The sequence below is a fragment of the Pan paniscus genome, chromosome 18 (genome assembly GCF_029289425.2).
Source record: "Pan paniscus chromosome 18, NHGRI_mPanPan1-v2.0_pri, whole genome shotgun sequence".
Classification (NCBI taxonomy): Eukaryota; Metazoa; Chordata; class Mammalia; order Primates; family Hominidae; genus Pan; species Pan paniscus.
This window is the reverse complement of record NC_073267.2, coordinates 15,182,538-15,208,807: the sequence shown is the minus strand read 5'-3', so window position 1 is coordinate 15,208,807 and position 26,270 is coordinate 15,182,538. Positions and strand designations below refer to the sequence as shown.

Genomic DNA, 26,270 nt, shown 5'->3' with positions numbered 1-26,270 from the left:
TCTTCCAGGACCGGCAGAGAACAAATGCCAAGAACTGTTGTGCAAGTGTGACCAGGAGATTGCTAACTGCTTAGCCCAAACTGAGTACAACTTAAAGTACCTCTTCTACCCCCAGTTCCTATGTGAGCCGGACTCGCCCAAGTGTGACTGACTACCTTGACTTGAAATGCTCTTTTGCACAAGGAAATAAAGCGTCCTCTTAGTAATGAACAACAGCATTCAGTTATTTGCAGAAGGGAACCGAAGCCAAGTGATAAAGCCACAACCTTGTGTTTGCTTTCTCTCCCAATCCCAGAACTCAGGACTGGAGCCCATGTGGTTTGCAGTTAAAGGCCAAAAGTCCTGCACCTATTTTATAAAACTATGACTGTGTTTATCACTGTGTTGGGGTCGGTTCCATTTTTGAGGTTCCATCTTTATGAAAAGATAACCTGTCTTCTAACCTGCTTGGATGGCTGGTAGTCAAATGCGAACGAACACCTACCGTGTGCCTGGCCATGTTCTATGTTCTAGGCTGCAGCAATCAACAAGACGGCCATACAACACCCACCCGGTGAAGTTCAAGTCCAGTAGCTGTTAGCTTAAGAAAGAGTATTCCCTTATCCCACTACACCTTAAAATGTATTTGCTGTCCTGCAGCGTTGGCTCATTTCTGTAAGCCCAGCACAATGATTACAAAAGTGGTACATACTTGTTGCTTCATAAAAAAATGAAAGTGCAGAGAAATATAGAGCAGAAAGAAAAATCACTGCAATTCCCACAACTCAGAATAATCTGTTAGGATCTATAGTTTTAAAAATGTAGTTCAAGGCCGGGTGCTGTGGCTCACGCTTGTAATCCTAGCACTTTGCGAGGCCAAGGCACGTGAATCACAAGGTCAGGAGTTCGAGACCAGCCTGACCAACATGGTGAAACCCCGTCTCTACTAAAAATACAAAAATTAGCCAGGCGTGGTGGCACGCGCCTGTAATCCCAGCTACTCAGGAGGCTGAGGCAGGAGAATCACTTGAACCCAGGAAGTGGAGGTTGCAGTGAGCAGAGAGTGTGCCACTGCACTCCAGCCTGGGCGACAGAACAAGACTCTATCTCAAAAAAAAAAAAAAAAAAAAAAAAAAAAAAAAGGGTAGTTCAGATTATACTGTATGATGTTTATAAACTTTTCTCCATGTCATAAAAAATCTTTGGAAACTTCATTTAAAATGTCTGTGTTAGGGTTGGATGAGGTGGCTCATGCCTATAATCTCAATACTTTGGGAGGCTAAGGAGGGAGGACTACATGACGACATGAGTTCAAGACCAGCCTGGGCAACAGAGCAAGACTCTATCTGTATAAAACAAAAAAAATTAGTAAGGCATGGTGGCATGCACCTGTTGTCCCAGCTACTCGGGAGGCCAAAGAGGGAAGATAACTTGTGCCTAGGAGTTCAAAGTTGCAGTGAGCTATGATTACATCACTGTACTCCAGTCTGGGCAACAGAACAGGACTTGACGCAAATAAATAAATAAATAAATATCTGTATTAGATACCATTTTATAGATTGACAGTTTTTGGATATTGGAGCTATTTTCTGTTTCCATTAGTTGCTTGATGAGGATGCTTGTAAACAAATCTTCACCACTCCCTTCCCCATAACCTATTCCTTAGCCCAGATTTGCAGAAATGGCATTTTTGGATCAAAGGATCTGAATATTTTTTGAGACAGGGTCTCCCGCTATCACCTAGGCTGGAGTGCAATGGTGCAATCTCAGCTCATTGCAGCCTCGACCTCCTGGGCTCAGGCAAATCTCACTTCAGCCTCCCAGGTAGCTAGGACTACAGGTGCGTGCACTCACATCTGGCTAGTTTTTTTATTTTTAGTAGAGATGAGGTTTCCACATGTTGTCTAGGTTGGTCTGGAACTCCTGGGCTCAAGTGATCTGCCCACTTCAGCCTCCCAAAGTGTTAGGATGACAGGTGCGAGCCACCACACCCAGCCGGGTCTGAGTATTTTATTTTTATTTTGCATTTTTCGGAGACAGAGTCTCACTGTGTTGCCCAGGCTGGAGTGCAGTGGGGCAATCTCGGCTCACTGCAACCTTTGCCTCCCACGTTCAAGCGATTCTCCTGCCTCAGCCTTCCGAGTAGTTGGGATTACAGATACTGCAACCACACCCAGCTAATTTTTTGTATTTTTTCCCCCTGAGATGGAGTCCTGCCCTGTCGCCCAGAGCTGGAGTGCAATGGTGTGATATCGGCTCACTGCAACCTCCACCTCCTGGGTTCAAGCAATTCTCCTTCCTCAGCCTCCCAAGTAGCTGGGATGACAGGCACACGCCACCACACCTGGCTAATTTTTGTATTTTTATTAGAGACGGGGTTTCAGCATGTTGGCCAGGCTGGTCTCGAACTCCTGACCTTGTGATCCACCCTGCCTTGGCCTCCCAAAATGCTGGGATTACAGGTGTGAGCCACTGTGCCCTGCCAATTTTTTGTACTTTTAGTAGAGATGGGGTTTCACCATGTTGGTCAGGGTGGTCTTGAACTCTTGACCTCAGATAATCCGCCCACCTCGGCCTCCCAAAGTGCTAGGATTACAGGCATGAGCCACTGCATCCAGCCTGGACTATTTTAAGACACCCCCTTTAGATGTACCCATCCTGCTATGATTGGTAAGAAGAGGTAGAGGCAGCCTGTGGCCCCTGATCTGAGTGTGCCCGTCCCTCCTGCTGGTGATATGGAGTAAGGTCCTGCCCAGCCTGTTTGCTCTACGCCATGGCTTTGCCCCAGTCCCTGAGCAAATCTGGGTATTACTCATCTTTGAAGCAGGGTGTGGGAGCAGGTGGCGACAATGTGAGAGGCCATGGGGTGGAGGTGGATGGCCCAAGCCCAGCTCTGCCAAAGCCAGCCAGCACCAACTTGGTGTTTTGCCAGCCACCCTCCATCTATTCACCTGTAAAGGATACTGGCAACCCCTGGGTGGCATGAGACCAGGGATATGCAAACACTGCCATGTGAGTGTCCATGGGAGGTCACAAGCATTAAATAGGTAAAGTCAAGCAACCCTGGGGCTTGATGTGCAAACACAAGCAGGAAAAAACCCATTTTCCTTAGGGTGGCTCCTTGGCTCAGTATCTGCGTCAGGCTGGGGGATTTAAGCATGACTAGACTGACTAGATGACTTTTTTTTTTTTGAGACGGAATCTTGCTCAGTCACCCAGATGGAGCGCAGTGGCACGATCTTGGCTCAATGCAACTTCTGCCTCCTGGGTTCAAGTGATTCTCCTGCCTCAGCCTCCCAAGTAGCTAGGACTACAGGTGCGCACCACCGTGCCTGGCTAATTTTTGTATTTTCAGTAGAGACGGAGTTTCACCATGTGCGTCAGGCTGGTCTTTAACTCCTGACCTCAAGTGATCCATCCACCTTGGCCTCCCAAAGTGCCGGGATTACAGGCGCGAACCACCACGCTCAGCCCATGGCTAGAAGATTCTATCCGGCAATGCAGAAGTTTTGTGTTTTCTAGACAATTGCTTTTTCTCTACATATAGGTTTTATCTATATAAAAATCTTTATTTTTATTTCAAGTAATTTCTTCGAACTTCCAGATGCAACTTTTGAGTAAAATCTTCACTCAAAGATACAAAGGGTTAATGAATGGTTCATGGAGTCACAAGATAATATTTTGGATGTAGGCCTATTTCTGCAAGGCCTGTCTTCCAAGATGACATCTCACACCTGCTATGTTCACACTGGAAGGAAATAAAAGGCCATAGTTCACTTCATTCCATATTTATAACTATAGCGCTTGGTGTAATTATACCTGCTGTATTATACATCAGGATAGGACAATAAAGATTATATAGTGTGAGCTCAATTTACAAAACATTTCCTTGAACAAAACGACTATCCCAGAATTTATTTTACAGATGATTTTTTTTTTTTTTTTTTTTTTTTTAAGACAGAGTCTCCCTCTGTCACCCAGGCTGAAGTGCAGTGGTGCAGTCTCCCTCCCTGCAACCTCCGCCTCCTGGGTTCAGGCGATTTCCAATTCCAAGTAGCTGGGATTACAGGTATGTGCCACCACACTTGGCTAATTTTTGTATTTTTAGTAGAGACGAGGTTTCACCATGTTGGCCAAGCTGGTCTTGAAGTCCTGGCTTCAAGTGATCTGCCTGCCTCACCCACCCAAAGTGCTGGGATTACAGGGATGAGGTATCACCAAAACAATTCTGAATAACATGAAGGCCACTAAATCTAATGGGAACTGCTGACATCCCTCTCAATCTCTCCATTCAGAGAAAGGGATCCAGACCTTCAATGATTTCCATAAAGCAAAACAAAAGCCCAGTGACTACAAGTCTAACCATCATTCTAGGCTCAAACTGAATCCTTTGAGTTTTACTCTGAATCCTAGCAACTCTTCAACAAGACAGAATTGTTGATTGAATTTTGGGTTTTCTTCGGTATTTTTTATGTGCAACTCTCTATGCCTATGACAGAATCTTATCCTTGTTTTCCTAAACTTGACTTAGAGGACAGGCCAGGCCCCAATAAGCCTGGTCTCAGGCTCTGAGATCCGGATCCTCTGTCAGTCACTGAGGTTGGGGAGGGGACTGATGTGGCGCCCTTCTGATGTCACCCACACCATGTCCACTGAGGACCCTGAGTCTTGCCAGCCGTTGGGGACTGAGCCTCCTAGTCCCTGTGAGGAAGGTGGCTGGGTGGGAAGGGCTGCTGCTGTGTCAGCCAAACAGACAATCCTCCCTGTGCGGATGTCAATCCTTGCTCGTGCCACCCACAGGCTGAGGGGGAGAGGACATGGTTGGAGCTTTTGATATACAAAGCAGCACCTTGTTTTACTGAGGGTAGAAAATAGGAAGTCCGCTCCCTGCCTCACCCCTCTTAAGCATCAAAGCTCAGACGTCAGCGGGACTTGAAGAGTCTCAGCCTGGGCAGTGCCAGTCACAACACCTGGGTTTCCAGCCGCCGGAGTTCCTTGACCACAAGATCAATGTTAATAATTGGGTTAAAGTACAGGGCCCAGTAAAACAAACAGTTGCAAACAAACTGAGGGATGAGGGGCCAGAACATGGCCACAAAAAGCCCCTGCGTTGATACTTTCCAGAAATGGCTCCACATCCTCTGAGGCACGGTCCTGAAACAAGAAGAGAAGAGGCTGAATCGGAGGCACTTCTCATAACCACACCCAGGAGTCCGGGCCCTGGGCCTTTTCTGGGTGCTGGGAAGAGCATGGCTGCCCATGCTGAATGTCCTTGTCTTCTGTCCCCGGTGCCTGAGACCTCTGCCTACTCAACCCATCTTTTAACTCTCAAGGACATGACCTACAGGGAGCTTCTTTGCCCCCACACCGGGCAAGGCCTCCCTGTGACAGCCTCAACTTCACCTGCTTCATCACTTTGTTACATTTACATATTTTTTTTTCCTTTTGAGACAGGGTCTCATTCCTTTGTCCAGCCTGGGAGTGCAGTGGTGCAAATGTGGCTCAACTGCAGCCTTGACCTCCAGGTCTCAAGTGATCCTCCTGAGTAGCTGGGACCACAGGCACACATCACCACATCTGGCTAATTATTATTATTATTATTATTTTTTTAAGTAGGGACAAGGTCTCGCTATGTTACCCAGGCTGGTCTCAAACTCCTCGGCTCAGGTGATCCTCCACCTCAACCTCCCGAGTAGCTGGGACTACAGGTGTGCACCACCACACCCAGTTAATTTTTTGTATTTTTAGAGACAGGTTTTGCCACGTTGCCCAGGCTGCACTTGAACTCCTGGTCTCAAGCAATCCTCTCACCTCCCAAAGTGCTGGGATTACAGGCATGAGCCAAGGTGCCTGGCCATCTATTTTTTAACGTACATATTTTCTTTGCTAGGCTGTAGGGCCTCACACTATAGACTGTCTTCTTTACCAAAAGATCTGCCATGCCCAGGAGAGAACCAGGAGTACAGTAGGGGCATAAATATGCATATTGTATATAAATAAGTGAGTTTGCTAAATGGAAAGAAATGAGGGAGATTCTTTTTTTATTTTTACCTAGTGAGTCACCATTGGAAAGGTGAGGGAGATTGTTGGGTTCTCAGAACCATTCATAAGGCTGCGAGTCAGAATGTCAAGGTAAAAGGCTGCAAGGGTGGCAGTGTTACTTCTGCCTGTCCCTTTCTTCTGGAAATAGCGTCTAAGTTTTTGGGGGTTTTTGGAGATGGACTCTCGCTTTGTCGCCCAGGGTGGAGTGCAATGGTGCAATCTTGGCTCACTGCAACCTCCACCTCCCTGAGTTCAAGCGATCCTCCTGCCTCAGCCTCCCGAGTAGCTGGGATTACAGGCACCCACCACCACGCCTGGCTAATTTTTGTATTTTTGGTAGAGATGAGGTTTCACTATGTTGGCCAGGCTGGTCTCGAACTCCTGACCTCAGGTGATCCACCTGCCTTGGCCTCCCAAAGTTCTAGGATTACAGGCATGAACCACTGCACCTGGCAACAGCCTCTAAGTTTTGGGGATTCTCTCTCCTTTGTTCTTTTCCATGTGGTCTGGGTAGGGCTGAAACCAGCCTCTGGTTGTGGGGTGAACTCATGCCTCAAGTCTGGGTCCATCAGAACAAAGGCATGTGAGCCCTGAGACCTTTTCCAGTGCCACAGGGAAGGAAGTGCTTTCTTTCTGGAGGTTTGTTAAGCTGCACAGATCAAAGTCTGGAGTGGAGAAGCCAAGGGCCCCCACATGAAGAGAGATGCCTGAGGCAGAAAACACAAGAAAGAACAGTGCTGTGAGGGACAGAGAAAGAGTCAGTCCTGGTGACAGCGTTTGGGTCTCAGGGTCCAGTCATGCTTGAAGCCTAAGTTATTATTATCCTAGTTGGTTACAGATCAGGATTCGAACTCATGCCTACAGAATTTCCCATGAGATCTCTTTATGCTCTACCTTACTGCATTTTCTACAAAGCACCCTGTGGAGGCCAAAGCAACTCTATATTGGATGCTAATCCGCCATATTGACTTCTCACTAACTCCGGTTTGGGGGAAGCCTCTAAGATCTCTGGTTTTATCTAATGTTTCTTCTGTAAGAGCACGTACATCACGTAAATCCTGCCCTTTGGTGAAACAGCCTTGATGTTCTCTTACTTACCATAGATCCTGACCCTAAGCAATTGTTCTGCACATCCCTTCTGAAGCATGTATGCCCCTTCCCTATGTATACAAGCCCTGAGTCTGGGGATCCACCATCTTGTCTCGCTACCATCCAAGACACAGACAGGGCTTCTGTTGGCAAGGCCTTATTAAGTGTTTCTTTCTGAGAAACTGAATTTGCCAGCTTCTTCCTTCAGCCCCTCAGCTTCCTCTGATTTAGGGGATAGGTTTGCACAGGCCTGCCTACCTTAAAACAGACCCTTTTCTATTCAGTTGCTTATTCCTTGATTATTACAATCCTTTGCCCCCCTCCCCCTGAAATTAAATGGTATATTATTGCATAGAGATAAGACATATAGGAAAATACTTTTAACAGTGAGCACCACAACCCCCACCCCCAAAACACAGGTAATTGTCCTATTCACTGCTTAAGCTAGGTTTCTCAAAGCAGAGTCTGAAGGGTCTGGGTGGATGGAGGATTTATTTCAAGTGTGAGAAATAAAAGAGGATCTTTCCCTCACTTGGTATTTCTTTCCCATCCCCTGTTGTGACAACCATTAAAACATACTTACTTCAGTTCACTTCTCGACCAGATTCTCCAAAAGGAGAATAATTCCAGAACTGAGAGTAACATAGCATTGATGATGAGAAACCGTGATGTCCAGTAATGGACCTCCAACCAGTCCCAAGCAAACTCAGCAATCAGCTGGTATGGAAGGAAGGAGTATTTGACCAGGAACTCTCTCCACTGCTTCCACGTAGGCTCCTTAAGATCCTTAAAAAATAACACACAGACGCAAAAAGTCATGAGGACTGACTTTTACACAAAATATTGTGATGATCAGGCTAGGTACGGTGGCTCACACCTGTAATCCCACCACTTTGGGAGGCCTAGGTGGGTGGATCACCTGAGGTAAGGAGTTCAAGACCAGGCTGGCCAACATGGTGAAACCCCATCTCTACTAAAAATTCAAAAATTGGCCAGACGTGGTGGTGTGTGCCTGTAATCCCAACTACTCTAGAGGCTGAGGCAAGAGAATCACTTGAACCCGGGATGTGGAGGTTGCAGTGAGTTGAGATCGCACCACTGCACTTCACCCTGGGTGATAGAGGGAGACCCTGTCTCAAAAAAAATTGTGATGATCACAGTGAGTTCTACATTGATTACCACACACACACATCCAACAATCTAAAATGAAATTTCCATCCATCAACTCATCTTGTAATTGTTTTTTTTTTTTTTTTTTTGAGACGGAGTCTTGATCTGTTACCCAGGCTGGAATGCAGTGGTGCCATCTCGGCTCACTGCAGCCTCCACCTCCTGGGTTCAGGTGATTCTCCTGTCTCAGCCTCCTGAGTATGTTCTCATACTTACCATAAATCCCGACCCTAAGCAATTGTTCTGCACATCCCTTCTGAAGCATGTATGCCCCTTCCCTATGTATACAAGCCCTGAGTCTGGGGATCCACCATCTTGTCTCGCTACCATCCAAGACACAGACAGCGCTTCTGGGATTAAAGGTGTATACCACCACGCCCGGCTAATTTTTGTATTTTTAGTAGAGATGAGGTTTTGCCATGTTGGCCAGTCTGGTCTTGAAACTCCTGACCTCAGGTGATTTGCCCGCCTCTGCCTCCCAAAGTGCTTGGATTATAGGAGTGAACCACTGCACCCGGCCGTAATTAATCTCAAATTAAGTAAATGTTAGCAAAAAGGTTGAAATGAAATGCTTGTCATATAATTGTGGAAGCTCAGAAAAAAAAAAAAGCATGAATTATGAATACATTGAAATAAATTTAAATTAACCAGTGTTTTATTCTCCCATCAAGCTACCCAAATGGTAGCTTGAACCATTTCCTAAATTCAGCATTGGCTATGGTAGAATAATGGTAGTTTCTGGGAAAATTACAAACACTCCCTCCTCCCTCCAAAAAAAGGTAATTTTTTTTGTGATGGCAGGAGGAGAAGCTTTTCAATTACACATATTAGCAGATAAAAAATTAGCCTGATGATGGCCGGGTACAGTGGCTCACGCCTGTAATCCCAGCACTTTGGGAGGCTGAGGAGGGCGGATTACGAGGTCAGGAGATCAAGACCATCCTGGCTAACACAGTGAAACCCCACCTCTACTAAAAACACAAAAAATTAGCCGGGTGTGGTGGCGGGCGTCTGTAGTCCCAGCTACTCAGGAGGCTGAGGCAGGACAATGGCATGAACCCGGGAGATGGAGGTTACAGTGAGCCAAGATTGTGCCACTGCACTCCAGCCTGGGCGACAGGGCGAGACTCTGTCTCAAAAAAAAAAAAAAAAAAAAAAAAAAAATTAGCCTGATGAACAGGCAGAGGCTGTTGGAGCTCATTAAAATTGAAGGGTTGGGTGCCAGGTGCAGTGGCTCACGCCTGTAATCTCAACACTTTGGGAGGGCAAGGTGGGAGTAAGGGAGGAGACCACCCCTCATGTTGTCTTATGCCCAATTTCTGCCTCCAAAGAAAGAAGTAAAAACTAAAAGGCAGAAATGAAATCCACAGGCAGACAGCCCGGCGCTGCGCTCTGGTCCTGGTAGTTAAAGATCGACCCCTGACCTAACCAGTTATGATATCTATAGATTCCAGACATTGTATGGAAAAGCACTGTAAAAATCCCTGTCGTATTCTCTTCTGTTCTGATTACCGGCGCATGCAGCCCCCAGTCACGTATCCCACTGCTTGCTCCACTGATCACGACCCTCTCACGTGGACTCCCTTAGAGTTGTGAGCCCTTAAAAGGGACAGGAATTGCTCACTCGGGGAGCTTGGCTCTTGAGACAGGAGTCTTGCCGACGCTCCCAGCCAAATAAACCCCTTCCTTCTTTAACTCGGTGTCTGAGGGGTTTTGTCTGCAGCTCTTCCTGCTACAGGAGGATGGTTTGAATTCAGGAGTTCAAGACCAGGCTGGGCAACATGGTGAAACCCTGCCTCTGCAAAAAATGCAACAATTAGCTGGGTGGTGGTGCTCGCCTGTAGTCCCAGCTACTTGGGAGGCTGAGGTGTGAAGATCGCTTGAGCCCAGGAGGTCGAGGCTGCAGTAAGCTGTGATTGTGCCACTGTACTCCAGCCTGGGAGAAAGAGTGAGACCCAATCTCAAACAATCAATCAATAAATAAAATTAAAGGTCAGGGTCTCTGCACAGCCAGTCTGGTGAGGTAAACAGCAAGTGGAGACTGGGTAATTAGGGGAGGAATGTGCAAGGGAGCCGATTAGCAGGCTTCAGACTATATTCAAGGCTGAAACCAGTTAGCCAGCACTTGATTGTAGTGTTTACAAGGGTCTTTGGGGGAAAAAAAGGATCTCTGGAGATTTCAAAATTCTGTTTTATTATTTATGGGTGTGGATGATACTTGATGATTCCTCTATGCATGTGACTTGATATGAACAGGTCAGAAGTACTGGCCCCAAGAGAAGCAAAGCAAAGGATATTACTCTCAAATGACCTACCAGACATTCTGAAGGAGTTCATGGGTCAAACTGAAGAAACATGGCACCCATGGTGGGTAGCAATCTCTGCAAATAACTTGACAGTGGAATAACTTTATTCCAGGCACTGTGCAGACCTACCAGAAGCTTGGTGACGATGTCCTCCCCAGAGCTGTCTTCTTGCAGAGGGCAGATGGTGTGGATGAAAGGTAGGAAGGTGTCGGTGTAGTCAAACAGGTACAGGTAGAGCAGACTCAGCCTGGGGGAGCTCTTGAGGGCGTATAGCAGGAACAGGGACCTGCCTGGGTTCACAGCCTGCAGAGGAGAAGAGTACAGGGCCACATTACAACCATGGCGGCCAGCTACCCACCCACGCTCCTTCCCATCTCTTGCTTGTTGCCATCAGCCTTTTTGCATGGTACACACAATGCATGAATGAATGAATGGCAAGAAGAGGCCAAGTGATCCACATTTGGGGTTACATTGTATAAAGATTCGATCTTGGCGGAGCATGGTGGCTCACGCCTGTAAATCCCAACACTTGGGAAGGCCGAGGTGGACGGATCACTTGAGGTTAGGAGTTTGAGACCAGCCTGGCCAACATGGTGAAATGCTGTCTGTACTACAAATAAAAAAATTAGCTGGGCATGGTGGCGCATGCCCTGTAGTCCCAGCTACTCAGGAGGCTGAGGCTGGAGAATCGCTTGAACCTGGGAGGTGGAGGTTGCAGTGTGCCGAGATCATACCACTGCACTCCAGCCTATGCAATAGAGTGAGATTCCAGCTCAAAAAAAAAAAAAAAAAAAAAAAAAAAGATCCAATCTCTAGCTATAGCTGGGGGGAGGGGTGAAAAGCATACTCTTGCACCCTGCTTGCAGAATATAGCCTTTTTAAAAAGCTATTTTGAAAAAGGTATCAAAGAGTCTTAAAATTGTTTAATTCAATCAGTCTGTAAGTGGGCACCACTTAATGCAAATAATCTGAAATACAGATTTTATATACAAGATGTTTAGTACTACACTGAGTATAATAGTGAAACCAGTGAAATCTACGGTTACAGCAGATACTTAACATGGAATTCACATAGCCATTTTCATTTTCTTCAGTTTTTTAAATCAAGTTTTACTACAGTGAATGTTTACTTCCTTATTATAAAAGTAACTGAATAGATGATTCAGGGTAAGCGTGGTGGCTCACGCCTGTAATCCTAACACTTTGGGAGGCAAGAGGATTGCTTGAGGCCAGGAGTTCAAGACCAGCCTGAGCAACAAAGCAAGACCCAGTCTCTTAATTTTTTTATTTTTTTGAGACAGAGTCTTGCTCTGTCGCCCAGGCTGGAGTGCAATGGTGCATTTTTGGCTCACTGCAACGTCTACCTCCCAGGTTCAAGCAATTCTCCTGCCTCAGCCTCCCAAGTAGCTGGGATTACAAGTGAGTAATGCCACGCCTGGCTAATTTTTGTATTTTCAGTAGACACTGGGTTTCACTATGTTGGCCAGGCTGGTCTCGAACTCCTGACCTCAGGTGATCCACCTGCCTCGGTCTCCCAAAGTGCTGGGATTACAGGTGTGAGCCACCACGCCTGGCCTAAGACCTCGTTTCTTAAAAAAAAAAAAAAAAAAGGCCGAGTGCGGTGGCTCACACCTGTAATTCCAGCACTTTGGGAGGCCAAGGCAGGTGGATCACCTGAGGTCAGGAGTTCGAGACCAGCCTGACCAATATGATGAAACCCTGTCTACTAAAAATACAAAAATTAGCTAGGCTTGGTGGCATGTGCCTGTAATCCCAGCTACTCGGGAGGCTGAGACAGGACAATCACTTGAACCCAGGAGGCAGAGGTTGCAGTGAGCAGAGATCTTGCCATTGAAATCCAGCCTGGGCAACAAGGGCAAAACTCCATCTCAAAAAAAAAAAAAAAGATTCAATTTATTTGATTCTTAGTAGCATCAAAATAAAATGAGCAGTTTACCACAGAAGATATAAGGATGGCAAATAAGCATGTGAATGTGAATTAAATGAGAAATGCAAATTAAATCCCCAGTGTCCAGTGGAGATCACTGCATCCTTGTTGGAATTGGGAGGGCTGGGAGGGAAGGCTTAACAGGGGCAGGAGGAAACTTCTGGGAGTGACGGAGATGTTCCCCATCTTCATCGTGTGATGGTTTCATGGGTGTGCATATGTCAAAACTTATCACATCATACACTTTAAGTAGGTGTATATCAATTTTACCTCAATAAAAACTGTTAAAACATTCAATTTAGCTGATGCTATGAATAACTTACTGTTAGATTTTTTAAAAGTGTGATGATGATTGCATTTTTAAAAAGATTCTTTCTCTTTAGAAATGTATACTATAGAGACCGGGCATGGTGGCTCAGCCTGTAATCCCAGCACTTTGGGAAGCTGAGGCAGGCAGATCACCTGAGGTCAGGAGATTCAGACCAGCCTGGCTAAAACGGTGAAATCCCGTCTCTACTAAAAATACAAAAAATTAGCCGGGCATGGTGGCGGGTGCCTGTAGTCCCAGCTACTCGGGAGGCTGAGGCAGGAGAATGGTGTGAACCCAGAAGGTGGAGCTTGCAGTGAGTGGAGATCGCGCCACTGCACTCCAGCCTGGGCGACAGAGTGAGACTCCATCTCAAAAAAAAAAAAAAGTATACTATAGAGGCCGGACATGGTGGCTCACGCCTGTAATCCCAGCACTTTGGGAGGCTGACGCAGGCAGATTGCCTGAGGTCAGGAGTTCGAGACCAGCCTGACCAACATGGTGAAACCCTGTCTCGACTAAAAATACAAAAAAAATTAGCCGGTGTGGTGGTGGGCACCTGTAGTCCCAGCTACTTGGGAGGCTGAGGCAGGAGAATCGCTTGAACCTGGGAGGTGGAGGTTGCAGTGAGCCAAGATCATGCCACTGCACTCCATCCTGGAGGCAGAGCGAGACTCTGTTTCAAAAAAAAAAAAAAAACAAAAAAAACCAAATTGCATACTACAGGCTGGGCATGGTGGCTCACGCCTATAATCCCAGCACTTTGGGAGGCTGAGGCGGGTGGATCAGCTGAGGTCAGCAGTTTGAGATCAGCCTGGCCCACACGGTGAAACCCCATCCCTACTAAAAATACAAAAAATTAGCTTGGCATGGAGGCGCACACCTGTAGTCCCAGCTACTCAGGAGGCTGAGGCAGGGGAATCGCTCGAACCTGGGAGGCGGAGTTTGCAGTGAGCTGAGATCGCGCCATTGCACTCCAGCCTGGATGACAAGAGCAAAACTCCATCTCAGAAAAAAAAAAAAAAATCATAATTACTATTAATTGGTGGAGGGGTGTACAATGGTGATATTGTAATTTTGTCTTTTGAAAAGTCCTTACTTTTCAAGCAGGACATGGTAGTGATACAGGAGTGAAGAAGAAGTTACTTAGGCAGATAGTGAGGGTAAGGGAGCCCTCATTAAGGTTTTCCTTTTTTTTTTTCAGATGGAGTCTTGGTCTGCCACCCAGGCTGGAGTGCGGTGGCACAATCTCGGCTCACTGCAAGCTCCGTCTCCTGGGTTCATGCCACTCTCCTGCCTCAGCCTCCCCAGTAGCTGGGACTACAGGCGCCCACCACCACGCCCGGCTAATTTTTTTTTGTATTTTAGTAGAGATGGGGTTTCACCGTGTTAGCCAGGATGGAGGTTTTCCTTTTAATGAAAAGCAGCCTCAAATCATTTTCCTTTCTAACAAACAGCAACCTGTAAAATGGAAATGCAGACACAGATGCTGGCAGTTATGTCAATCATGTTCAAGATAGAGGCTCTATCTTCCCTTCTCTTTGTCAGCCACATGTACAGTACAGTAAGGAGCAGACAAGATAGCACCAGCCAAGGGGACAGAAAGTTCCTTTGCATAATAAGATTAGGGTGGGGTGACCACCCTTCCTGTGCACTGTGGAAACATCATACCTGATCGAATCAATCTGTGAGCCCTATGTAAATCAGACACCGCCTCCTCAAAACTGACTAAAAAATCCAGCACATCTGCTGCCTGCCAGTCTTTTCCTCTTGGAAGTCCCCTCTCTCTTGCTAGAGACAGAGCTGTTTTCCTTTCTCTTACTTTTGCCTATTAAACCTCTGCTCAACTCTTGTGTGTCTGTGTCCTAAATTTTCCTGGTGCAAGATGACAAACCCCAGTTCCCCAGGCAATGTAGCTGCTTCAGTAGCCTGTGCCTGTAGCCCCAGCTACTTGGGAGGTTGAGGTGGGAGGATTACTTGACCAGGAATTTGAGACCAGCCTGGGCAACATGGTGAGACTCCATTTCAAAAAAAAATTTTTTTTTTTTTAATTTAGAGATTAATGCTGAAATATTTACCTATGAAAAATATGGCAGCTTGGCTGGGTGCAGTGGCTCACGCCTGTAATCCCAGCACTTTGGGAGGCTGCGGAGGGCAGATCACCTGAGGTCAGGAGTTCAAGACTAGCCTGGCCAACATGGCAAAACTCTGCCTCTACTAAAAATACAAAATTAGCTGGGCATGGTGGCACCTGCATGTATTCCTAGCTACTCTGGAGGGTGAGATATGAGAATCGCTTGAACCTGGAAGGCAGAGGTTGTAGTGAGCTAAGGTCGCACCACTGCACTCCAGTCTGGGAAATAGTGAGACTCTGTCTCAAAAAAACAAAAACAGGTCAGGCGCGGTGGCTCACACCTGTAATCCCAGCACTTTGGGAGGCCGAGGCAGGCGGATCACAAGGTCAGGAGATCCAGACTATCCTGGTTAACACGGTGAAAGCTCGTCTCTACCAAAAAATAAAAAAAATTAGCCGGGCACGGTGGTGGGCGCCTGTAGTCCCAGCTACTTGGGAGGCTGAGGCAGGAGAATGGCGTGAACCTAGTAGGCAGAGCTTGCAGTGAGCTGAGATCGCGCCACTGCACTCCAGCCTGGGCGACAGAGCGAGACACCCTCTCAAAAAACAAAACAAAACAAAATAAAAACAAAAACCAAATAACACAAAAAATAACAAACATTCTATTTCAGGAGCTCCACGCACATTCTTTACAATATTTGAAACTAGTTATTAAAGTAATACACGCACATATTAAAGAAGCATTTTTTATTTCTTTCTTCATTTGAGACAGTGTCTCACTCTGTCACCCAGGCTGGAGTGCAGTGGCACCATCTCAGCTCACTGCAACCTCCACTTTCTTAGTTCAAGCAATTCTCCTGCCGTAGCCTCCTGAGTAGCTGGGATTATAGGCATGCACCACCACACCTGGCTAATTTTTGTGTTTTTAGTAGAGATGGGGTTTCACCATGTTGGTCAGGCTGGTCTGGAACTCCTGGCCTCAAGTGATCAGCCTGCCTCGGCCTCCCAAAGTGCTGGGATTACGGGACTTTGTTCCTTATTAACACAAAGTCTTTGTCCCCTTTTCCGGTGGCTGCCTACATGGGTGTGCCTTATTTATTCAACTTGTTCCTAATGAGGGGCACTTAGGTTGTTTTCTACTCCCTGCAATTACCAACAATGCTGCCGTGAAGAACTTGTTTAACAACTTTCCGTTAATCAAACATTGGAGTCTCACAATGACCCTCTAAGGTTATTTACCCAGGAGGAAACAGGCAAGGAGAGGTGCAGGTACTTGCTGGTGTTCCAACAGGTGGTGTGTCTTGGAGGAGCTGGCCCAGGCAGGCTAGTGCCAGGGCCTTTTTTTTTTTTTTCTGAAACAGGGTCTCAACTCTCTTGCCCAGGCTGGAGTGCAGTGGTTCGATCATGGTTTAGCGCAGCCTCAGCCTCGCAAATGGCTGGCATCACCACACTCAACTAATTTTTTTTGTGTCTGTACTTTTTGTAGAGATGGGGTCTTGCCATGTTACCCAGGCTAGTCTTGAACTCCTGAGCTAAGCAATCCTCCCACCTCAGCCTTCCAAAGTACTAGCATTATAGTTGTGAACCACCATGCCCAGCCCACAGCGTTACTCTTTTCGTTTCTGTTCTTTGCTTTTTTTTTTGGGACGGAGTCTTGCTCTGTCCCCTAGGCTGCCATGCAGCGGTATGATCTCGGCTACCGCAGCCTCAACCTCCCAGGTTCAAGCATTTCTCCTGCCTCCAAGTAAATGGACCTACAGGAGTGTGCCACCACTCCCAGCTAATTTTTGTGATTTTAGTAGAGACGGGGTTTCACCACGTTGGCCAGGCTGGTCTCAAACTGCTGACCTCAGGTCATCCCCCCGCCTTGGCCTCCCAAAGTGCTGGGATTACAGTTGTGAGCCACGGTGACCAGCCCAGAGCCTCACTCTTCACCACCGTGCTGTGCTGCCTCCATTCCAAGTGCAAAGGAGTGAAATGCTGGCTTAAAGAGCAGATGCGGTTTAAACTGAAATGTTATTGACAAATTGTCCTCCAGTGATATTCCAACAATTCAAGGTCCCCAAAACACGTAAGTGTCTCTTTCCTTATTTGTTTGTAAAACAGGCCAGGCGCGGTGGCTCACGCCTGTAATCCCAGCACTTTGGGAGGCTGAGGTCAGGAGGCAGGTGGATCACCTGAGGTCAGGAGTTTGAGATCAGCCTGGCCAACATCCTGAAACCATCTCTACTAGAAACATAAACATTAGCCTGGTGTGGTGGCGTGTGCCTGTAATCCCATCTGCTGGTGAGGCTGGGGTAGGAGAATCGCTTGAACCTGGGAGGTGGAGGTTGCAGTGAGCCAGAAAAAAAAAAAAGAAGAAAGAAAAAATTAGCTGGGTAGGGTAATCCCAGCTACTCTGGAGGCTGAGGTAGGAGAATCACTTGAACCTGGGAGGCAGAGGTTGCACTGAGCTGAGATTGCGCCATTGCACTCCAGCCTGGGCGACAGAGGAGGACTCTGTCTCAAAATAAAATAAATAAATAAATAAGTACATAAACTGTCAAAAATAAAAAAGAAAACCCTGAAATTAAAAAAAATTAACAAAAAATAAAAATAAAAAGTAAAAAAAAAAAAAAAAAACTAAAAAAAAAAAAAAAAATTAAAGTGTTCACCTTATATTCCCAGAGATTCTGGGGGGGCTTCACGCCTAATGCTTTGACACGTTCTAGCTCCATGAGGATGGCTCTCCTGTGGCTGCTGTTTTCTATGGTATAGGGCGTCTTGGAAAATTCTTCCTCTGTCAAAGTTAAAAGCAACCTGTAGAGGGGCAGGAGGAGATTTATTTTGCGAATATACTGGAAGCAAACTCTCTACACTCAGAGTTCCATCTTACTAATATAAATATTGTAGGCTTGAGGTATGGTGAGACATTTCACATTTAACAACATCAATAGCAGCAAATAATTGAATGCTTACTATTTACCAGTGACAATCTATAAATACTTTCATAAGTCATCATTGATCCATATAACAATTATTCAGGGTAGTGGCATTATGCTGCTTTTGTAGATCAGAAAACTCGCTTTGGCTGGGTGCAGTGGCTCATGCCTATAATCCCAGCTCTTTGGGAGGCTGAGGCAGGCAGATCACTTGAAATCAGGTGTTTAACACCAGCCCAGCCAACATGGTGAAACCACGTCTCTACTAAAAGTACAAAAATTAGCGTGCACCTGTAATCCCAGCTACTTGGGAGGCTGAGGCATGAGAATTGCCTGAACCTGGGAGGCGGAGGTTGCAGTGAACTAAGATCTCATCACTGCCCTCCAGCCTCCAGCCCAGGCAACAGAGTGAGACTCCATCTCAAAAAAAAAAAAAAAAAAAAAAAGGAAAACTCACTTAGAGAAATAAGGTGACTTTCCCAAGGCACTCCTAGGTCTGTTTTGTTCCTAAACCTTTGATCTTTCAGTTATACGCTCTGACCTCTCACATATTACTCTATTTTTATTTATTTATTTATTTTTTTATATTACTCTATTTTTAAAACTGTGTGTATGTATAGGAAAAATTAGAAGGAAATCCAATAAAACATTACAACATTAAGAATAGTTCGCACTTTGGGAGGCCGAGGCGGGCGGATCACGAGGTCAGGAGATCAAGACCATCCTGGCTAACACGGTGAAACCCCGTCTCTACTGAAAATACAAAAAATTAGCCAGGTGTCGTGGCAGGCACCTATAGTCCCAGCTACTCGGGAGGCTGAGGCAGAAGAATGGCGTGAACGCGGGAGGCGGAGCTTGCAGTGAGCCGAGGTTGCACTGTTGCACTCCAGCCTGGGTGACAGAGCAAGACTCCGCCTCAAAAAAAAAAAAAAAATAGTTCTTAGATGGGCACAGTGGCTCACACCTATAATCCCAGTACTTTGGTAGGCTGAGGCAGAAAAATCACTTGAGCCCAGGAGTTTGAGACCAGCCTGGGCAACATAGTGAGACCCTGTCTCTCCAAAAAAATTAGCCAGGCATGGTGGCATGCACCTGTCGTTTTAATTACTTGGGAGGCTGAGACAAGAGGATTGCTTGAGCCCAGGACTTTGAGGCTGTAGTGAGCTATGATACTGCTACTGCACTCTAGCCTTGGTGACAGAAAGAGACTCTGTCTCTTGAAGAAAAAAGAATAGTTGTTTTAAGGTAGGGATTTAATTTAATAAAAATAATTGGAGATCCCGTATCTGCTTTCCTCATCAGAAAACACAAATTCTGGCTGGGGGCGGTGGCTCACGCCTGTAATCCAGCACTTTGGGAGGATGAGGCGGGTAGATCATCTGAGGTCAGGAGTTTGAGACCAGCCTGGCCAACGTGGTGAAACCTCGTCTCTACTAAAAATACAAATTAGGCGGGCGTGGTGGCGTGCGCCTGTAATCCCAGCTACTCAGGAGGCTGAAGCAGGAGAATCGCTTGAACCCAGGAGGTGAAGGTTGCAGTGAGCCAAGATCACGCCACTGCACTCCAGCCTGGGCAACAAGAGTGAAACTGTCTCAAAAAAATAAAAATAAAATTAAAAAAAAACACACAAGAAAACACAAATTCCCCTCCACAGTGATTCATCATTAAAAACATCACTGTAAGCTGGCCGGAGAGCTATTAACAGGCATATGCAACTACTGGTTGAGTGGTGTAAACTGATCATCCTTTTATGGGTAATTTGGTGATGCTTATTAAATTTGTATAGATTTACTGTCTTTGGCCCAGCAATTCCAGTTCCAGGAATTTGTCCTCTAGAAAGCTATGTAAAAATACACTGTACTAACTAGGTAATTTTTATACCATAATTTTGCGGGAGGTGAATTTCTATATAAAGCTAATTAAAGTAGGAGCATGCCATTTCCTCAAAACAGAGTCAGTCAAGTGCTGAAAACTGAGTGGAGAGGAGAGAAAAAGTCACTGGAGTAGGAGGGGTGGCAGTCAGGCAGCCAGGCAGTGGGTGAAGTGGGTGTCTGAAACAAATGAATCAGGGAGAGAGGCTGCTCTTATCACTGTGTGATGTTATACGTAACACCCTTAGGGGGTGGATATAGATGTAAATATATATATACATGTATACATACAAACACACGTCTGTTTAGTACAATCATATTTTCAGTTTAAATTAAAAAAAACACATTTATATCTGTGTAAGTACTGAAACATCTGGAAAGGTGTCTAGCAAGATAAATTGTTTTCTGAAGAGTAGGATTACAAGAGTATGTCACTTTCAATATCACATAGTTCTTTATTATTTTTTTAAAAATAAAAATATATAATTGCCAGGTGTGGTGGCTCACACGTGTAATCCTAGCACTTTGGGAGGCCGAGGTGGGTGGATCACCAGAGGTCAGGAGTTTCAGACCAGCCTGGTCAACATGGCAAAACCCCATCTCTACTAAAAATACAAAAATTAGCCACGCATGATGGCAGGCGCCTATAATCCTAGCTACTCGGGAAGCTGAGGCAGGAGGATCACCCAAAACTGGGAGGTGGAGGTTGCAGTGAGCTGAGATCGCTGCCACTGCACTCCAGCCTGGGAGACAGAGTAAGACTCCATCTCAAAAAAAAAAATAAAAATAAATATATATTAATGTGGTGTTATATATTGGCTTTCGTCCATAGTTCCCGGCTCATAGCTGCTGTATCCCTTATTCCAATCTGTGTTAGAATGTTGGAGGCCTAGCATGGTGGCTCACGCCTATAATTCCAGCACTTTGGGAGGCCAAGGTGGGTGGATCACCTGAGGTCAGTAGTTCAACACCAGCCTGGTCAACATGGTAAAACCCCATCTCTACTAAAAATACAAAAATTAGCCGGGCGTGGTGGCAGGCACTTGCAGTGCCAGCTACTCGGGAGGCTGAGGCAGGAGAATCGCTTGAACCCAGGAGGCGGAGGTTGCAGTGAGCCAGGATCACACCACTACACTCCAGCCTGAAGGACAGAGCGAGACTCCATCTAAAAAAAAAAAAAAAAAAAAAAAAAGTTGGGCATGTCAGGCCTCAGTGCAGGCATCTGACCTCCTGCTCTCCTTTCACTCTAATCTTTTCCTACCTTTCTGATTGTGGGTCTTAAGAATCTTCCATGAGGAGGGTGCGGGGGCTCATGCCTATAATCACAACATTTTGGGAAGCTAAGGCGGGTGGATTGTTTGAGTCCAGGAGTTCAAGATCAGACTGGGTGACATGGCAAAACCCTGTCTCTATTAAAAATACAAAAATTAGCTGGGCCTGATGGCGTGTGCCTGCAGTCCCATCTACTTGGGAGGCTGAGGTAGGACTCCTTGAGCCCTAAACACAGAGATTGCGGTGAGTTGAGGTTGTGCCACTGCACTCCAGCCTGGGCTACAGAGTGAGACCCTGTCTGAAAAAACAAAAACAAAAACACAATACTCCAGGGGACAGGATTCAGTGAGCTTCTGGATAGCTGAGCATGTGAGGTTCCTGGAGGGGAGTGTACCCGTGGAGAGCATGGAAGCTCTATGCCCCTTCCCCCATACTTGCCCTAAGTGTCTCTTTATCTGTATCTTTTGCAATATCCTTTATAATAAACCAGTGAAAGTACGTGTTTCCTTGAGTTCTGTGAGCTGCTCCAGCAAATTAATTGAACCCAAAGAGGGAATCATGGGAACCCCAACTTGAAGCTGGTGGGTCAGAAATTCTGGAAGCCTGGATTTGTGACTAGAATTAGTCAGGGGCATTCTTGGGGACAGAGCCCTCACCCTGTGGGATCTCACACTATCTCTGGGTAGACAGTGTGGGAACTGAATTAGAGGACATCCAGCTGGTGTCTCCTGCTGGGTGTGTGCAGGAGAACCCCACATATTTGGTCACAAAAGTCTTCTGTGTTGATTCTTGTGATTAGAGAGAATTTTTCCTTACACAATTTGATAATCTGGAAGCAACAAAGAAATTTAAATGTCATGGACATTAAACGGTGTAGCTGCTGTGGAAAATAGTTTGACAGTTAAACATAGAGTCTGAATAGAGTTACCATATGACTCAGTCATTCCACTCCAAGACAGTATTGAAAATACATGTTCATGCAAGAATCTGCACATGAACGATCATAGCATCATTATTCGTAATAGCCAAAAAATGGAATCAGCCCAAATGTCCATCAACCAATGAATGGATAAACAAAATACGGTATACTCTTACAGTAGAATTATTATTCAGCCATAAAACGGAATGAAGTACTGATACATGTTATGTCACGGGTAAACCTTGAAAAAGATTATGCTAAGTGAAAAAGCCAGACACAAAATACCACGCATTGTATGAATCCATTTATATCAAACGTCCAGAATAGACAAATCCATAAAGACAGAAAGTAGAATGGTGTTTGCCAGGGGCTGGGGGTTGGGGAGAAATGAGGATTGACTGAAGGGTAAAAGCTTTCTTTTAGGGTGATGAAAATGTTCTAAAACCAGCTGTGGTGATAATCACACTATTTGTGAACACATTAAAAACCATGGATTGTGCACTTCAAACGTGTGAATTTTATGTAGATTACATCTCTCTCTCTCTCTTTTTGAGATGGAGTCTTGCCTTGTTGCCTAGGCTGGAGTGCAGTGGCATGATCTTGGCTCACTGTAACCTCCACCTCTTGGGTTCAAGTGATTCTCCTGTCTCAGCCTCCCGAATAGATGGGATTACAAGGTGTGCACTACCAAGCCTGGCCAATTTTTTTTTTTTTTGTATTTTTAGTAGAGATGGGGTTTCATCATATTGGTCAGGCTGGTCTGGAACTCCTGACCTCAAATGATCGATCCGCCTCGGCCTCCCAAAGTGCTGGGATACAGGTGTGAGCCACCGCGCCTGGCCTGGATTATATCTCATGAAAGCTGTTTTCTAAAATGTCCACGGTGTGTCAGAAGACTTTGCTCCTCACCTTCCATTTACTCGTTCAGATAAAAACCTTTCCCTGTAAAGAGATGCCCAAGGGCCCAGCTGCTCCAGCCAGAGGACAACTTCTTCCGCCGTCCATTTGGCCACAGCCTTGTGGACCAGGAGGTCATGTTCAGATTCCCTGCTGCTCCAGTGATAGACGAGCAGGACCACCTGGGGAAAAGTGACAGGGACTTTAAACCATGGAGAGGCAGAGATGCCAGTTTCTAAATATGTGGGTGGGAGGTGGGGAAAGGAAGAGGCTGAGCTCACAGGGAATGATGCGGAGCCCGTACACAGAAGCAGGGCAACAAAAGCAGGGCAACGCCACGGCCACAGAGAACTGGGGACCACAGCTCTCCTCGGGTGCCTCTCTCTGCTGATGGCGTGGCAGTGAGGGCACAGAGGCGAGAACAGGACTTATCTCAGGCACCTGGGAGCAGGTGGTGCCTTGACTCCATCAACTTGCTCAACATAACTGACTTGTGCCTTTTCTACTGGAAAAACATTTAGATTTTTTATGCACAGAACTTTAAAAGAAAATAGTCTCCACATTGGAAGTTAGTAAACTGGTGGGTTCTTAAGACTGTATTACCAAGGAGGTCCAAGCGTGGTGGCTCATGCCTATAATCCCAGCACTTGAGGAGTCTGAGGCGGGTGGATCACTTGAGGTCAGGAGTTCCAGACCAGCCTGGCCAACATGGTGAAACCCCATCTCTACTAATCACACAAAAATTAGCCTCTTGTAGTGGCGCATGCCTGTAATCCCAGCTACTTGGGAAGCTGAGGCAGAAGAATCACTTGAACCCGGGAGGTGGAGGTGGCAGTGAGCCGAGATCATGCCACCGCACTCTAGCCTAGGCAACAGGGCAAGACTTCATCTCAAAAAAAAAAAAAAAAAAAAAAAAAGAGCAAGAGATGTAATCCACATAAAATTCACACATTTGAAGTGCACAATCCGTGGTTTTTAATGTGTTCACAAATATGTGTAATCATCACCACAGCTGGTTTTAGTTCATTTTCACCACCCTAAAACAAAGTTTTTACCTAGATCGCACCACTGCACTCCAGCCTGGGTGACAGAGCAAGAGTCCGTCTCAAAAACAAAACAAAACAAAAAAAGATTGTATTACCAAAGCAGACACGGTCTTGAATTCCAGTTCTACCACCTTTCTCCATTTACTAGGTACTATGATCTGATCTACCTGAGTAAGCAACATTCCTGAGGAAATCATAGAACCCAGCAGATTTCAATGTACGTAGTAAATTACATGGAGTCACATCATCAATTATTTCAGTGATTTCAACAGAACTGACTTCAGTGGAAATCAGGGGTCGGGGGGTGAGGTGTGGGGAGGCACAGAGGAACACAGTGATCAACTTACTGCCACTCCAGTTAAAGCTGTGAGCACACCGGAAAAGAATCCCCCTCCCCTCTGCTGATTCGCTCGGCCTGTGTTAGGAGCTAAAGGAATCTGATCATTCCCATATTTCTGAAAGGCTGCAAGACTTTGGACTATGTCATTATTCTGCTGAATGTCTTCAAATCTCAGTCTAATGGCATCAGGAAATAACTTTTCAATGGCATCCCTATGGAGAATAGAAAAAAAAAATTAAGACAGTTGTTTGACTAAATATCATGTTTAGAGGCCAAAAAAGCCCTGATAGTCAACATCTAATAATATATAGCTACCCTAGGAGAACTGACAAGAAATGTATTATAGTCCTGTGGGTAAAAGCAAAACATTTGAAATAATCTATTAGGTTGTTTACCATTACTTTCTCCTTTTGTTTTTTTGAGACGGAGTCTTACTCTGTCGCCCAGGCTGGAGTGCAATGGGCGTGATCTTGGCTCACCGGTGCACACCACCATACCTGGATAATTTTTTTTTTGTATTTTTAGTGGAGATAGGGTTTCACTATGTTGCCCAGGCTGGTATTGAACTCCTGAGCTCAGGCAATCTGCCCACCTCGGCCTCCCAAAGTGCTAAGATTAGAGGCATGAGCCACTGCACCCAGCCTACCATTACTTTCAATGGTAAAAACCGCAATTACTTGTGTACCAACCTGATGATATCCATTTACTACTAGGTAAAAGGCTAAATGAAATATGGTATATTCATACAATGAAGTATCACAATTTTAATTGCATTTGCTGGATCACTAAATGTGTCAAGGTGGAGAAATTTAAGACGTACATAATTGATTTAAAATAGTAAACTGCAGAACCATGCAGAGAGCACATCAATGATGTGAGAAAATACTTGCATTTTCTATTGGCACTTTTTTTTTTTTTTTTTTTTGAGACAAGAGTCTTGCTCTGTCACCCAGGCTGGAGTGTAATGTCATGATCTCAGCTTACCGCAACCTCCGTGTCCTTCAAGTGATTCTCATGTCTCAGCCTCCTGAGTAGCTGGGATTATGGGCATGCGCCATTACACCAGGCTAATTTTTGTATTTTTGGTCATGTTGGCTAGGCTGGTCTTGAATTCCTGGCCTCATGAGATCCGCCTGCCTTGGCCCTCCCAAGGTACTGGGATTACAGGCATGAGCCACCGCACCCAGCCTGGCACATGTAAGTTTAGAAGTATTTTTAAGCTGGGCGTGGTGGCTCACGCCTGTAATCCCAGCACTTTGGGAGGCCGAGGTGTGCAGATCACTTAAGGTCAGGAGTTCCAGACCAGCCTGGCCAACATGGTAAAACCCTGTTTCTACTAAAAATACACAAATCAACCGGGTGTGGTGGTGGGTGCCTGTAATCCCAGCTACTTGGGAGGCTGAGGCAGGAGAATCGCTTGAACCTGGGAGGAGGAGGTTGCAGAGAGCTGAGATCGCACCATTGCACTCCAGCCTGGGCAACAGAGCGAGACTCTGTCTCAAAAAAGAGTATTTTTAAAAATCTGAGGCTGGGTGTAGTGGCTCACGCCTGTAATCTCAGCACTGTGGGATGCTGAGGCAGGAGGTTCACTTGAGCTCAGCAGTTGGAGACCAGCCTGGGCAACATAGTGAGACCTGATCGCTACTAAAAAGTTAAAAAAAAGTATTTAAAAAAATCTGAACAAAAGCACAACTAAGTCATAACTGAAATTATTCTAAGGAAAAAGGAAAGGATTCTAAGATGGGAAAATAAGGGGTCAAAAGGATCTTTAGTTTTATCAGTAATTTTCCAATATTTTAAAAAGAGGCTGGGCGTGGGTGCTCATGCCTGTAATCCCAGCACTTTGGGAGGCTGAGGCGGGTGGATCACCTGAGGTCGGGAGTATGAGACCAGCCTGACCAACATGGAGAAACTCTGTCTCTACGAAAAATACAAAATTAGCCAGGCATGGTGGCACATGCCTGTAATCCCAGCTACTTGGGAGGCTGAGGCAGGAGAATCGCTTGAACCTGGGAGGCGGAGGTTGCGGTGAGCCGAGATTGTGCCAATGCACTCCAGCCCGGGCAACAAGGGTGAAACTCCATCTTAA

At 45.9% G+C, this 26,270-nt stretch overlaps 2 protein-coding genes across 4 annotated transcripts in view; one reads left to right on the top strand and one right to left on the bottom strand.

The window, feature by feature from the left end:
• Nucleotides 1-3,933, top strand: part of LOC100990946 (group 10 secretory phospholipase A2) — a 28,036-nt gene extending 24,103 nt beyond the window's left edge. The window contains exon 4 of the mRNA XM_034939829.3: nucleotides 9-3,933. Within this exon, the coding sequence (XP_034795720.1) occupies nucleotides 9-151 (143 nt within the window). The 3' untranslated portion in view covers nucleotides 152-3,933. The remainder of the gene's footprint in view (nucleotides 1-8) is intronic.
• Nucleotides 3,524-26,270, bottom strand: part of BFAR (bifunctional apoptosis regulator) — a 38,112-nt gene continuing 15,365 nt past the window's right edge. For 2 of the 3 annotated variants that reach the window (XM_003832683.6, XM_063598385.1), the window contains exons 3-8: nucleotides 24,189-24,393; nucleotides 22,808-22,977; nucleotides 17,570-17,714; nucleotides 10,716-10,889; nucleotides 7,694-7,896; nucleotides 3,524-5,133 (exon numbers count right to left, since the gene is read on the bottom strand). In XM_003832683.6, the coding sequence (XP_003832731.1) occupies nucleotides 4,941-5,133; nucleotides 7,694-7,896; nucleotides 10,716-10,889; nucleotides 17,570-17,714; nucleotides 22,808-22,977; nucleotides 24,189-24,393 (1,090 nt within the window). In that variant the 3' untranslated portion in view covers nucleotides 3,524-4,940. The remainder of the gene's footprint in view (nucleotides 5,134-7,693; nucleotides 7,897-10,715; nucleotides 10,890-17,569; nucleotides 17,715-22,807; nucleotides 22,978-24,188; nucleotides 24,394-26,270) is intronic. The other variant, XM_034939827.3, reaches the window with a different exon arrangement.